This window comes from Coccidioides posadasii, chromosome 2 (assembly GCF_018416015.2).
Source record: "Coccidioides posadasii str. Silveira chromosome 2, complete sequence".
Taxonomy (NCBI): Eukaryota; Fungi; Ascomycota; class Eurotiomycetes; order Onygenales; family Onygenaceae; genus Coccidioides; species Coccidioides posadasii.
The window spans coordinates 1,552,252-1,564,591 of NC_089408.1; the positions used below are offsets into that span (position 1 = coordinate 1,552,252).

Genomic DNA, 12,340 nt, shown 5'->3' on the forward strand with positions numbered 1-12,340 from the left:
ATGTCCTTTCTGACACAATATTTTTTGTGCTTGATGGTCCTCTAATGTATCCATTTGTTGTTTGTTGTTCACTGTCCCATTACATACAAATTAATACCACGTGCTGGAGATTATTGGCTTTCAAATCTGTTTTCCAAAACTAGAAGAAAATGTCCTGATAGACCATTCTCACCAGAGCTGCCTCAGCAAGCCAAGGTTCCATAAAGCTCTCAAATTTTGCCGGCCAGTCGTCGTCCCAACGAAAGTGTGTGAATGAAATCGCGTAATCCCAGTAGCTTGGATACCAGCCCGCGTCTTCCCAGTCCACGAGTGCAACATCATAGTCGCACTTTTCAGAGGTATGTTTGCTGGTTTTGCGGATCAGGATATTCTTTCGGTAGATGTCAGAGTGCGAAAAGACTGGTGGGTGGTTTGAAAGTATCCGGGAGAGATGGCGCTCATAGAAATCAGATTTGTGACTGTGTTGTCGATGCAAGGCTGCTTGGCTGCGAAGCTGAGCAGTAATGGCGTTATTCACTTCATTTTCATGAAGAAATGGTCCAGATATCCTCCGATCCATGGGGTTTGTGTAGAAAAGGTGATGGGGAAGACTGCCTTTGATAACACTGCCATAGAACCCAGGTGAGGGTAGAGAGCGCATCCCATCAAATATATCCTTTAACCTGCATGCAATATGTGACTTCTCATCATCTGAGAGCACTTCCCAAAGCTTTTCCAAAGATTCGCCTTCGAGGAATTCCATAATGAGGAACAGCGTGCCATCCGAATCTCGATACATAGCATAGAGCCGCGGTGCATGGACAGTATTGCACAGGTGGTGCTCAACAAACAAGAGATTCTGTCCCTCAATTTCGCTTGTTCCACGTCCATATTTGATGATGAAATGCTGGCCAACTCGCACCATCTTCTGCGCAACGCGGTCACCGAGAAATGTTGTGGAAGACCTGATATCTTCTTTAGTGGGGAGTGGCCCAGGCAAGTCCTCTGAGTTGCGGAAATATGGGAGTTGTACAGGCGCCCACATCTTGACGGTTGCTTTTTCGAATCAGGGCTGACTTTGCGAGGGCATCGGTTGCAATGGATGTGAATTTCCCATGTTTGATCGAGGGACGATGCGGTGGGAGTGGTGGATGCTACAGAAAATCAAGGCTGACAGACGATCGGTAAGGCTTTCAGGGAAACCTTTCTCCGTTGACGCGAAGCTGTTGGAGGTCAGCCTTGGCATGTGCCAAGACTTCTCCCTAATCCGGCCTAGCACCATCACGTGACTTGGATAGAATTTGACTGCCGCCTCCGCCAATACAATCCCCAGATTTCCCACAGAAGCCTCTCCCTCCCAGGAGGAGAGAACACTAGGATGAGAATACTATAATGAGCAGTTTTGCAGTTTAGTTGTTTGATTACGGCACTAAAAGTGAGATTATTCAAGACAGACCACCCATTGTAACCTTTCTCCGTATACTCTTCAGGTGACCGTTTTGACGATCGTTTGCTACTGAGTTGACTGGTCGGGGCCCCGTACATTGTCTTGCCGGAACCACGATTTTGCCATCCCCTGGGAGACCTCTGGCAGTTGCAGGATGATTGAGTCAAGTGTTTTCTCACTGTCGCTCAGGTAGGTAAATGGCCAAAGCACTACCGAAATCTGGCTAATTTTGGTTGATGTCTAGTATCTGTGACGAGAGCATTTTATTGTCCACAAAGCTCAGCGAACCCCAGGCCCTGCAGGTTCAGGCCATGGTCACGACCTGCCTATTTTCCAGAGCTCAAATTTCTCAGTCTCCCCAGGCAACAAACGCAACTGTGCCCGGAAATTTTCAACCTCCGTGAGTTGCGCAAGGTAAGGTATACTGTCATCATCGTTCACAGGCGGAGGTAGGAGAGACGGCGCGTTGGCAGATGTAAACATAGGGATGGCAGGAAAAACCTTTGCCATTCTACGTCAGGTTCCCTTGAATACGTCCACTGGAATGTTATAACTGCACCAAGGCAAGCTATATCTTTGCACCGCCATACCTCAGATAATGGCAAATCACAGACTTCACATCCTCGTCTTCGACTTCATCCACATCAACCATCTCCCCTTGCTGAAGAGTGTACATGATATCGTCCTCGTACCAGCCCTCGAAGGGTGTCCTCCTTGTGTAGAGCTCCCACAAACTCAGGCCAAGGCTGTAGAGATCATACTCAATGGTTGGAGGAGGATCTGCCCCATCAGGCCAGCTCCATGTCTCCGGCCGCCAGGCATGACATAAAACAAATAGGATCTCATCACATCTCTTGAGAACTGAAGAGCCCAGCATATCCTGGTAAATTTGATTGCCCTGGGAGGGTGCTTCTTAGCATCATGGTTAACCTACATTTCGAGCTGAATTGCTCCGAGTCCTTGATTCCCAGCTGTGCGGTGGATGATGGAAGACAAACCTCTCCTCCAGCTCCTGATATGCCTTCATTCACTGTGAAATCGCTGGGAAGCTGGTACTGACTCCAAAAGCTATCAAATGGGGGCAAAGGACGGACCGAAGTGAGGTCCTGTTGGAACCTCTCTTTTTGACCAATGAGCGGCGTCGTCGTTTGCGAAGGACTGCGGCGAGGCAGCTCACGTGACCGAAAGTCGAGGTCAAGGATTGGCATCAAGGTCCAGTTTGGACCGTGTTGGACAGTCCAGTTTGGGACCATGAAGGAAGGCTGAGGAGGAACCTTAAGCTTGTCACAACGAGGCCTCTTTTTAGAGTCGCAATGGTTTGCCATGTTGGGCCGAGTGATTGGGTCGTTGCAATAAGGACATGGATCTGTTGGAAGCATTGCTGCTGGAGAGGAAGCGATAGATGCGATGGATGTTGATGGATGTTGATAGATGTGGAGGATGCGGAGGATGCGGAAGATGTCCATGGATGCGATGGCAAAACTGCTGATTAGGCTTCTGGGGAAGCCTTTGACTGGCCTATCAAAGGGCAGAACCTTCCAGCCTCCAACAGATGTTTCTACTCTTGGAACAGGGGAGGAGCGTGGGGAGGCCTTGGCGAATGCCAAGACACAAAACAACCTAACTTGGCATAGTGTTTGAAATAAAAGTCAGGGAAAGTTGCATTGTCAAGCTGATTTTTGCAACGCACTGTACAGAGTCAAGAACCCCTTCAAGTGATGCTTGATGAGGGTGATGAGTGGCAGCATGGGATGATGCGCCCGCCAACTCATTGAAAAACTTCATGCGCAAAGAAGTGCTCAGGTGGCTCGGAATCGCCACTAGCATAAACAGTGTAAGGAGATCTATAAAAGCCCAAGAAGTCAAGGGATAGGACATGAGAAGGATATCTTCTAACCAGTCGCCACTGATGAAGATGCGTGCCTGCTCAAAAAACCATTCTGGTGAGTGACAGCCACTCTGGCACCTTCTTTTTATGCTAGTCCCTTTGTAGTCTAGTTCATTACAGCGCATGTTTGGCACACTACGGAGTTACTCCGTACATTAGTTAGTTTAGTTAACTAAGTTAATGCTTCGTTATTACGTCATTCGGATTAGTCAGAAAAAGCGGCTCGGCGCTGAGCTGATTAGTAATAACAAGCGGCAAACACGGCAAACTTGACAAACAGAGCAAACATCGCCCCTCCCGGCAAGACAAGACGAGAGAGAGAGGAGAACAAACCAGAGCCAGAAACGGAAAAGAAATGCAGGATGGAGAGCTGTCCCTCTGGTTGTCTGCCGTGAGAGCAGTAACTCTTCAGTCAAATGACAGCCATTGTGTTGACTGTGAGACTGCCGATGCCTTGTTATGATTATCTGTTGATAGAGTCAAGCCCATCACAGGAAGCAACAGTCCATCGAGGATTTATAGGACAACAGGTTCAAGTACACAATAGTTACATGATTTCTAATATATGAATACTGATGCTAGCAGAGCAGCACCAAGCAAAACCAGTCGTATCAAGGCCATAGTCATCAAGCCGTCTTCAGGATGTTGAAGCAAACTCAACTCCTGCTGCCAGCCATCCCACAGAGAAGGGGGGGGGGGGGAGAGAAGCGAAAGGAAGACATAAAAGCAGTGATTCAATATCAAATCCATCAACAACCCTGCAAAAGAAAGCAGGTTAGAAAGAGGAGCAAAACATGATGCTCCATGGTGTCCCCTTCCTTTTCGCAGCGCGCCCGGCAGATGGCCGCAGAAACACCGGCGGAAGAGAACAGGCAGCAACAGCTTTCATATCCAACCCATCTAAAGAAGAAAGAAAGAAAGAAAGAAAGGAAAAAAAAAAAAAAAAAAAAAAAAAAAAAAAAAAAAAAAAAAAGAGGTTTAGAACAATCGCTGTTCAAATATCTAAACACCTGTTTTTTCATCCTTCCACCCAATACTCCAGGTTAGCCCGCTAAAAGAAAAAGGGAAATGAAAAAGAAAATCCAAAATCGATAAGAATAGCATCGCGGATCTATCCCATTATCTAGCTGTCTTGCCGAGGATACGCCCGAACTAGATGCACATCCATCTCCCGCGGAAAGTCTGGGTGCAGGCTGCTGAATCGCTCGCAGCTGACCGTCGTCGCCTCGGACTCCGGCGGCACGAGCGCGTCCAGCAGGTGGTTGACGAGACGATTATCGATCCATCCACGCGGCTTCGTCTTCTTCAGCTTTTCAATGCGCGCAATGTCATCCTCGATCTCCTCGGGCATCAAAGGCGGCGGGGGTGGCGCCGTTCCCGAGCCGTTGGGCCGTTGGTGATAGTTGCCCAGGATGAAATACGGTAAGTTGGGCCGGTTTGCGTTCTTGTCGGTGAGTTCTCCGAGGAGGTTGAGCCCGGCGGTTGCGTTATTCCGTGTCGAACGTGTCGCGTGCACGTTTTGACTGGCTGTTCGTTCCATCTCCGGTGCGGCCATGCCATCTTCTTGGCTGCTCGTGTCACCGGATCCCGCTCCTTCTTCGCCTTCAATGCCCTGTCCCGCCGAGCCCGCCGCCTGCTTGGCGCGTTTTGAAGCTGACAGGAAGTGTAACGCGGCAACGTGCGCCTGATTGCTATGCATGGCAAGTTCCTTTTCGGTGAAAAGAGAGAGGATGTTGTACAACGGCGCGTTTTGTTGCTGGTTCAAACGGGCCTTGGCGCGATCTGCGGGTGTGGAAAGGCCTTCAACATTCGGCGATCCGAAGTCGTCGTCCGCTGGTGCTTTTCGCTTCCTCTTGATGGCTGTTTCTGCGATAATCGCGTTACCCATCTCATCAACATCGACTCTATGGCGAGTGTGCCTTGTTTTTCGGTTGCTCTGGAGTCCGCCAGGGCTTCCGGGATTTGTGATGCTGAATTGATTTGGATGAAGAAGCAGAGCATTCGTGTCTGCAACATCGAGTTGCTCCTTTTCACGCATCAGGCGGTTCTTTCGCTGGGAGATTGACTGGATCAGCCGCTCCCGAATCGTGTCAGTTAGTTTGGCACACTCCTCGATGGCGAATTGGTGTCGGAATTCTCGATCTTGCTTTAACCTGTTGAGATTGTCACGATGACGATGCTGTCTCATGTTAGTATAAAAGCATTATCATCATCATCACCACGTGCAAATAACCACAGAGGACTCTAGCTCACCATAACGACGGTTAGCTCCACATCCCTCTCTTCCTTACTCCGATTTATCTCGTCAACAAATCTCGAGTACCACCGCCCAGTTACGGGGGCCTCCGATACGGTATGCCCGCTCGCAGCCAGCTGCTTAAGCTGATTGGCAACGTCTTCGGGGGCATCGCTCATTGGCCACTCGTCATAAACTTCAGCATTGGCGATCAGGGCCATCTCATTCTGAAGCTCATGCACATGCTGGCGGAAATGGTAGTCGCGATTGTTGGTAAACGCTTCTCGGATATCATTGAGTCGGTCATGGATCGCAGTGCGTCTCTTGTCTCGCTTCGACAAGGGCTGGGCATGCTGCTGGGGTGTTGGGGAGCGGGCAGCTAGGTTCGTCGTCGCCATGGTGTAAGGATATACGCCGGAGCCAGATCACTAGGGAGAAAGAGTTGTTATATTAAAGCCAGTTCGCCGAGCGTATTGATGGCTGGGGAAAAATTATATGCGGCTATGCAGGTGCTGGGGAAGATCGGAGTTTGTTCGGTGAGAAGATTCGCGGCGCCCCCTAGAATCCTTGTATCCCGTCAGCCGCATTGAAGCATTATCGTTTATTGAAAGGAACGATGAGAGCTTGGGGGGGGGTTTTCCCTAAATGTGGTGTCCTTATTCTCTGCTAGGGTCAAATGAACATACCTTCTCTGCGCACTAGTGCCCGCTTAGAGAAAATTCTTGTGTGAACAAGAGCAAAGCTCGTGACGGTTATAGGTCGTGACTGCCGTCTAGATATATCCGCTCGGTCCGAAGTGTCCAACTGAATGTCGAAGGAGCACAGGACGAGCTCTAGGCGGTCGGTGTGATGGGGCGGAGCGCAATGTTGCAAAGGGTTTCTCGGTGGACGGCGGAAGAGGCGATCGGTCGAGTGGAAGTAGTGAAACTCGTAGGAAAAAAAAAAAAAAAAAGGAAAAGAAAAATTCAATCAACAGGCAGATAATAGCATGCGATATGGCCAGCCGTCGAAGCGCTTTAGAGAACCGTGGTCGAGGGAAGAGTAGAGCTGTTGTGCAGAGCTTGGTTGGCTTCCAAACGCTCTAAGACGGGATTTGCCCAACGGGCTCATGCAAACAGACAGGGTGAAGAGGTAAGCAAAGAGACGGGCAGAATCAGGATGCTGAGTCGAGGTGATGGCTGTCGAAGTATACCACAACGGCAAGTAAGCAGTGGAGAGCGTGGACAGAGGTAGCAAGCATTATTGTCTGGAGAGCAGGTAGAAAAACAGAATCTCACTTGCTGGATTTCTTTCCGCTTGCTGGGCGATGATTTTGAGGGGGGAAAACTAATTGGAGTTAACCAGAAAAGCGCGTGATGTAACTAACTAACCTTCAGTCAGGTTGGGGCGGTGTGGGCCGGCAGTAACTAAACTAAACCACCCGAAACGAGAACTGAACGCGACGAGCCTTCACATGGCAGTTGGATGACAGCAGCAGCAAACGTGATGGCAGCTGAAGAGCACAGAATATGTATGCTGCCATTCATGTGTTGGAAGCCCAGCGATGTGTATGAGATACCCAGACTACATAATCACTCAGTTACACCTGTGTGGCACAAGAGTACTTTGTGCCTGCAAGCTCTTACTTTAACGACCCTCTCTGGACTGACTAGAGACAGCCCGATTCCCTAGGTAAGTTCACCCTCCAGGGATCTGTCAGAATATGCATTCATTTTCCTTAGGGTTTGATATTATGTGTTGGTTCTCAGATGCATCCATCCCTCCTAACTTTTTCTGATATTCAAAGGAAAACAATGCCATTGACAAGAAAGAACTCTCCTTGCACCCACCATGCGAGGGAGCAGTAGTATAATCATTATTATCCAAAAAAAGGAAAAGAAAGAAAATCAATTGAAGCCCAGAGACGAGATTGAGATGCGGTGAGAAAGTGACTGCATCAGGTCAGTGGTACTTTTCTTTCTTTCCACCCTGTAAAAAAGGCCGAGTGATGGCCGAGTTATCTGAGGAATGAAAATACGTTTTCCTAAAAAGAAGTTAAAAAGAAAAAAAGTAAAAAGTAAAAATTACCAGTTAATTCCACCTGGGGAAATGGAGGTGTAAGAAAAGACATTCCCGACACATTTCCACTCTGTGATGGATGGTGGTTAAAAGAAGTCAAGAAAGGAAGAATAGGTGAAGATATGAATTATGTCAGTTTTGATTCTGCAGCACATGAAGGAAAAAAAGAAAAAGAAAAAGAAAAAAAAAAAAATGCACGAGAACACGAGAGAAATGAATTCATTCATCTTCTGACAACCCCCCATCCCATACTGCCGACCATGACAATGAGTAATACACACATTTGACAACTTGGAAGTGAAGAAAATGAGAGGGGAATAAAAGCAAAAAGGGTAAAAGGGAAAAAAAAAAAAAAAAAAAAAGAAAGAAAAGGGAAAAAAAAAGGAAAATGGGTATTGTTAAATGAAAAGAGCCGGACATTCAAAATGAAGTATCCTGCTGCAAAGTAACTCCCTCAATACACACACACACACACACACACACACACCCACATATGAGAAATACGCCTTCCCTGCTGCCTTGATCGTATCGCTATTTACCGAAATCCCAAATATGAAGAGAACAACATGCCCGAGCATCCCAATATAAATGTAGAATTTTTCGTTTTTGTTTTTGCTCCCTTTTATTTTATTCCCCGCCTTTCCCCCATCTGTATCTGTAAAGAGGACCATCTGTACGCCTGTCTGCCAATGCTTTAAAGCGATCTGCGAATCACAAACACACCCAGCTCCAACCCACAATCCGGCTCGCACCCATCGGGATAGGCCCGGTGACGAATTCCATCGAGGATTTCCCGCAGAAGAGACGCGCCCGTGATCTCCTGAGACGTCGGGTGCCTCTGCGCCGCGTTCATCAAAGCACGGTCCGGCATACGATGGCCCTTGCGCCAGAAACGGTTGAGGATGTCCTTAGCACGCGGTGCTTCTTGCTGGATGTACCACTCGGTCCAGAGCTTCCGGTCGACCTGCACCGTTGTCTGTCCCGCGTAGGCTAGGGTGAAATTTGTCCTGCGCGAAGCTAGACCGGACGAGCTTTGATTTCTTGAACTGAGGCTATCGCACAGAGCGAGAAGTCGGGCTTTCATTCCTGCGAAGTCATCCATGTACTCGATGGATGCTATGCGACCTAATGCGTTCCCCACATCGGCCGATAAACCGTTTACAACGGCCATTTGGCGGAGGAGAGGATCAAGGATGGGACTCAGGTACTTGTCTCTGAACGTCTCGGCGCCCCTTCTCGTGGGGTATATGAACATCAGGCTCCCCCTGTTTGTAGAAAGCTCGAGAAGTCGATCAAGCAACACCGACGGGCCTTTGTTTAACAGTAAGGACTGATACTCTTGGATGGACGAAGGTGGGAGATACCGTTCGATGACGGCTATGTGCACACTGAATGGAGGGACAACTGGGGAAGATAAATGATGTCCTCCGGAGGGCTGGGAATTTATCTGATCGGTGGGGTATTCTGGGACGACTGCAGCACTTGAAAACACAGTATTGCTGAAGTAGTCATCTCCAGAGAAAAGCAGGTGAGGTGTGCTTGGAGGTGAAGTTGGCAAGCTGCTGAGATTGAACATAGGCGGTACGGCGTGTACAATGTTGATATATGGAGAATTGCCGGGTTGAAGCCGACTCTGGATTGCTTTGACGATAGGTGTAAAGGCGGATCTTGGTGACGCGGTTGCTGAAGATTCAGAAGGTGGACATGGAAGAGTTTGGGAAACTAGCTGCACAGATTCTCCTGGAGACTTTGGGATAGGGAGTGATGATACTATTAGAATGAAAGTCAGTATATATATACAAGTCATAAAAACGTTAAGTAGAAGCTATGTAGATGGTGAACAGCACCCACAAGCATTGCCAGGTTTGAAGGGCATATACTGACCTGCAGGTAAGATAGCATCCTGCAGCCATTCGTCAGAATTATCTTCAGGATACTGATTCCCATTTGAAACAGGCATTGAGGCTGTCATGTTTCTTGCATTTTGAAGAGGTAAGGAGGCTCCCTGTCCATTTTTCTCAGGGTTGGATTCTGATTCTGAGCTTTCCATTGCTCTAAGGTCTTCCAGATAATGGCCAGAATCGTGCTCATCAGAAGGCGGGCTGCTGTGATGTGATGGTGGCTGGATGAGTGGGTGTGCGTTTGGGTTCCAGAGGACGTTGTCCTCAGTTTCTGGAGGCGTGAGGGGTAACGGTGATCTGTAGGGATTGTCGGGCTTTATGCAGAGGGATGAGGATGATAGGGGAGAGGAGATGCTTGAAGAAGCATCTGTCACAGGACGACAGAAGTTCCTGTCATTGGGCTGAGATGGTGTGAAAGCCAGTGAAGAGTTTGATATCCCCAGAGACTCAAATGACAAGAGTTGCAGTGGGTGATTTGATCTTGACGTTGCACGCATCGCTGACAAAGGTTCTGAGCGGAGAGACGTATGGGACGCACTGCGTTTTGCCTTTGACGACGGCAGAGAAGAGTGGGAATGACCTTGGAACCGTTGGTCCCGGGAGAGCTGGATGTTTCTATCCGACATTGGAGCAGAAGCCCTGCTAGATTGGAATTCGCAGGAGACGCTTCGACGGCCTTTTCGGTCTGACGTGTCGCCCAGTTTTGAATTCCAGCACGGAGAGCTGGTTCTGCTTTGACGATAGAACCTCATGTCTGGTTCAATATTCGCTTCTCCCGCCGTTGCGGATGCTCGAGGGGCTGATGGCTCATCCTTATGACGGTACATTCACAAAAGACGAGCTCGTAAATAGAGCACGAATTATTCCGCTGAAAAAGCCCAATCTCACTAGTCACCAAACCAGAGAGGAGATCCCTTCCAGACCAGCAGTGTGACTGTTGGAGGCGTAAGCCTAGATGAAAGAAAAGGGCAATCGATGAGTCCAATTCCAGACACAACTAGCGGCCTATGTCAAACAATCCCACGGATTGACCACCACCGCCTCTGTCGATGTTATCGAAACGCACACGCACACGCCAAATGGGAGATTCGAAAAAACAAAAAAAAAAAAAGAGAGAGGGAATTTCGAGACTCCGAGCAAGCGATGCGTCGTGATTACGGGGGCAGCCGATGGGGGCTTGGGCTTGGGCTTGGAAAGGCGAGAGGACGAGAAGGCGTTGAGCAGCTCCGGCGAGGTCCAGGGCGGTCGGACTAAGACTCACAACGGCACTGTTGCGGCGTCGTTTTCGTCGAGTAGGAGAGGAGGGGTGAGTAAGCGGAAAAGGGCTGGATCTGATCGCGAGTGTGGAGTAATCGTTGGCAGGATCGTAGAGGGCGGGATGCGTGCGTGGACAGGTGACGAGCTGGAGAGTAAAAGGGACCTGACGCCTGTAGGCAGTGAGAAGAAGCACACGGAGAAGATGATAGTTTGGGGGAAGAAAGGGAGAGAAGGAGAGTTAGGCAGAGAGAGAGGAAGAGAGAGAGAGAGAAAGAGAGAGCGAGAGAGAGAGTCAGAGAGAGTGTGAAAGAGAAGAATCACCAATCCGAGAGTCGAGGATGTATCTCGTGCCTCTGGCTGGCCGATGCCCGGGTCGCAGCTCTTAAGTTGAACCCAATTCTGGCCCAACTGGCGACGGTTCACGGGCTTGTGTTCCAGGGTTCCTCAGTCGAGAGTGGTCTAGACCAACCTAGAGGCGCGCTGCACGCACGAAAACTCTGACCGGGATGATTATCACACGCTCGCTGCCACCGCTGAGGCTGCCAGCGGAATGCTTCCATCTCGAGGCATTTTACAGCCCTCTTGATCCTCGCCGCTGGTCGTGTCGATTTCTGAAGAATTCACTGCAACTAGCGAGCCAGCCAACCACACGGTTACCAGACTTTTGCCTGTTGGCATTACTAGGAGTCGACCACGGAACAAGTTACAGAGTTGCGCCTTGCTGACCCCTTACCCTCGATCATGTGGTTGCCAACAGCCGTAACTACATATCCTTGACGGTGATCATAATACAGGACGGCAGGTCACTATAGCAGGTCTGGAAGAGAGCAACTTCATTTGCAAATAATATTATTAGCTACGGGGCTATCCGGTGCTACAGTTTCAAGAATCCCTCTGCCCTACGAGAGCCCTGCCTCTAGGTGGTTAATATAACAGGCACGTTAATGGCCCGGACAGGTGTATAAAACAGCGTCCGTGTCCTGGCCCCCGGGTTCTTCTTTTGACACTTCTTCATGCAGGTGTTCCAAACTCCTCTCCGGCCGGCATGTGTCCGAGTCATAGAAACATCCCGTCTCCTTCTCTCATGCCGGCTGACCGGAAACCCCCCCACCGGCTGGGCTCTCTTATCTTCTCCTGCTGCACATGTACCCTCTACAAAGGATGTTTGCGAAATCTGCACGGCTGACTCGGAATGATAATACTCGCGGGGATAATCCACATGACTCCCCTGTCCGAAGCACTATGCTCATTCGTGCCCGGATGCCCTTGTATAAGCGTTCGTACAGTACTCAATTTCCTGCGGGAGTTAGCTCGGTAGCAACCGCGTACATACCGGGAACCACGGGTTTGCCATCTCCATCGAGTTTCCCTATCATCTCTGCACCCATGGGTCGATCGATGATGGTGATACCTGCCTGCTTGCTGGGGTGAAAAAAAGAGCTTCGTCAATCTCGCGGCCAGTGGGTCAAACTCTCCCTCCCCACTATTTCCAACCATCTGCCAGGCCGATCTTCTGGTCGAGCTTAAAGATTAAACCAGGAGTTCCAGACCACACCCCCCGCGGCCCACGAGGG

At 49.4% G+C, this 12,340-nt stretch overlaps 4 protein-coding genes across 4 annotated transcripts; all 4 read right to left on the reverse strand.

Annotated features, from left to right (window-relative positions):
* Positions 1 to 139: 139 nt before the first annotated feature.
* D8B26_003022 (uncharacterized protein) lies at positions 140 to 1,024 on the reverse strand (the record flags this gene model as incomplete). The annotated part of the gene is made up of 1 exon (XM_066124022.1): positions 140 to 1,024. The coding sequence occupies one exon, from the start codon at positions 1,022 to 1,024 to the stop codon at positions 140 to 142; it is 885 nt and encodes a 294-aa protein (XP_065980097.1).
* A 970-nt stretch (positions 1,025 to 1,994) lies between these two features.
* D8B26_003023 (uncharacterized protein) lies at positions 1,995 to 2,303 on the reverse strand (the record flags this gene model as incomplete). The annotated part of the gene is made up of 1 exon (XM_003068685.2): positions 1,995 to 2,303. The coding sequence occupies one exon, from the start codon at positions 2,301 to 2,303 to the stop codon at positions 1,995 to 1,997; it is 309 nt and encodes a 102-aa protein (XP_003068731.2).
* Positions 2,304 to 4,437: 2,134 nt separating this feature from the next.
* Positions 4,438 to 5,948, reverse strand: D8B26_003024 (uncharacterized protein; the record flags this gene model as incomplete). The annotated part of the gene is made up of 2 exons (XM_003068684.2): positions 4,438 to 5,493; positions 5,568 to 5,948. The coding sequence occupies 2 exons, from the start codon at positions 5,946 to 5,948 to the stop codon at positions 4,438 to 4,440; spliced, it is 1,437 nt and encodes a 478-aa protein (XP_003068730.1).
* Positions 5,949 to 7,436: 1,488 nt separating this feature from the next.
* Positions 7,437 to 11,069, reverse strand: D8B26_003025 (uncharacterized protein; the record flags this gene model as incomplete). Its single annotated transcript, XM_066124023.1, has 3 exons — positions 9,493 to 11,069; positions 8,324 to 9,378; positions 7,437 to 7,481 (listed from the first exon to the last, which is right to left on the reverse strand). Exons 1-3 carry the CDS (start codon positions 10,334 to 10,336, stop codon positions 7,437 to 7,439), a joined length of 1,944 nt encoding a protein of 647 aa, XP_065980098.1. The 5' UTR covers positions 10,337 to 11,069.
* Positions 11,070 to 12,340: the final 1,271 nt, after the last annotated feature.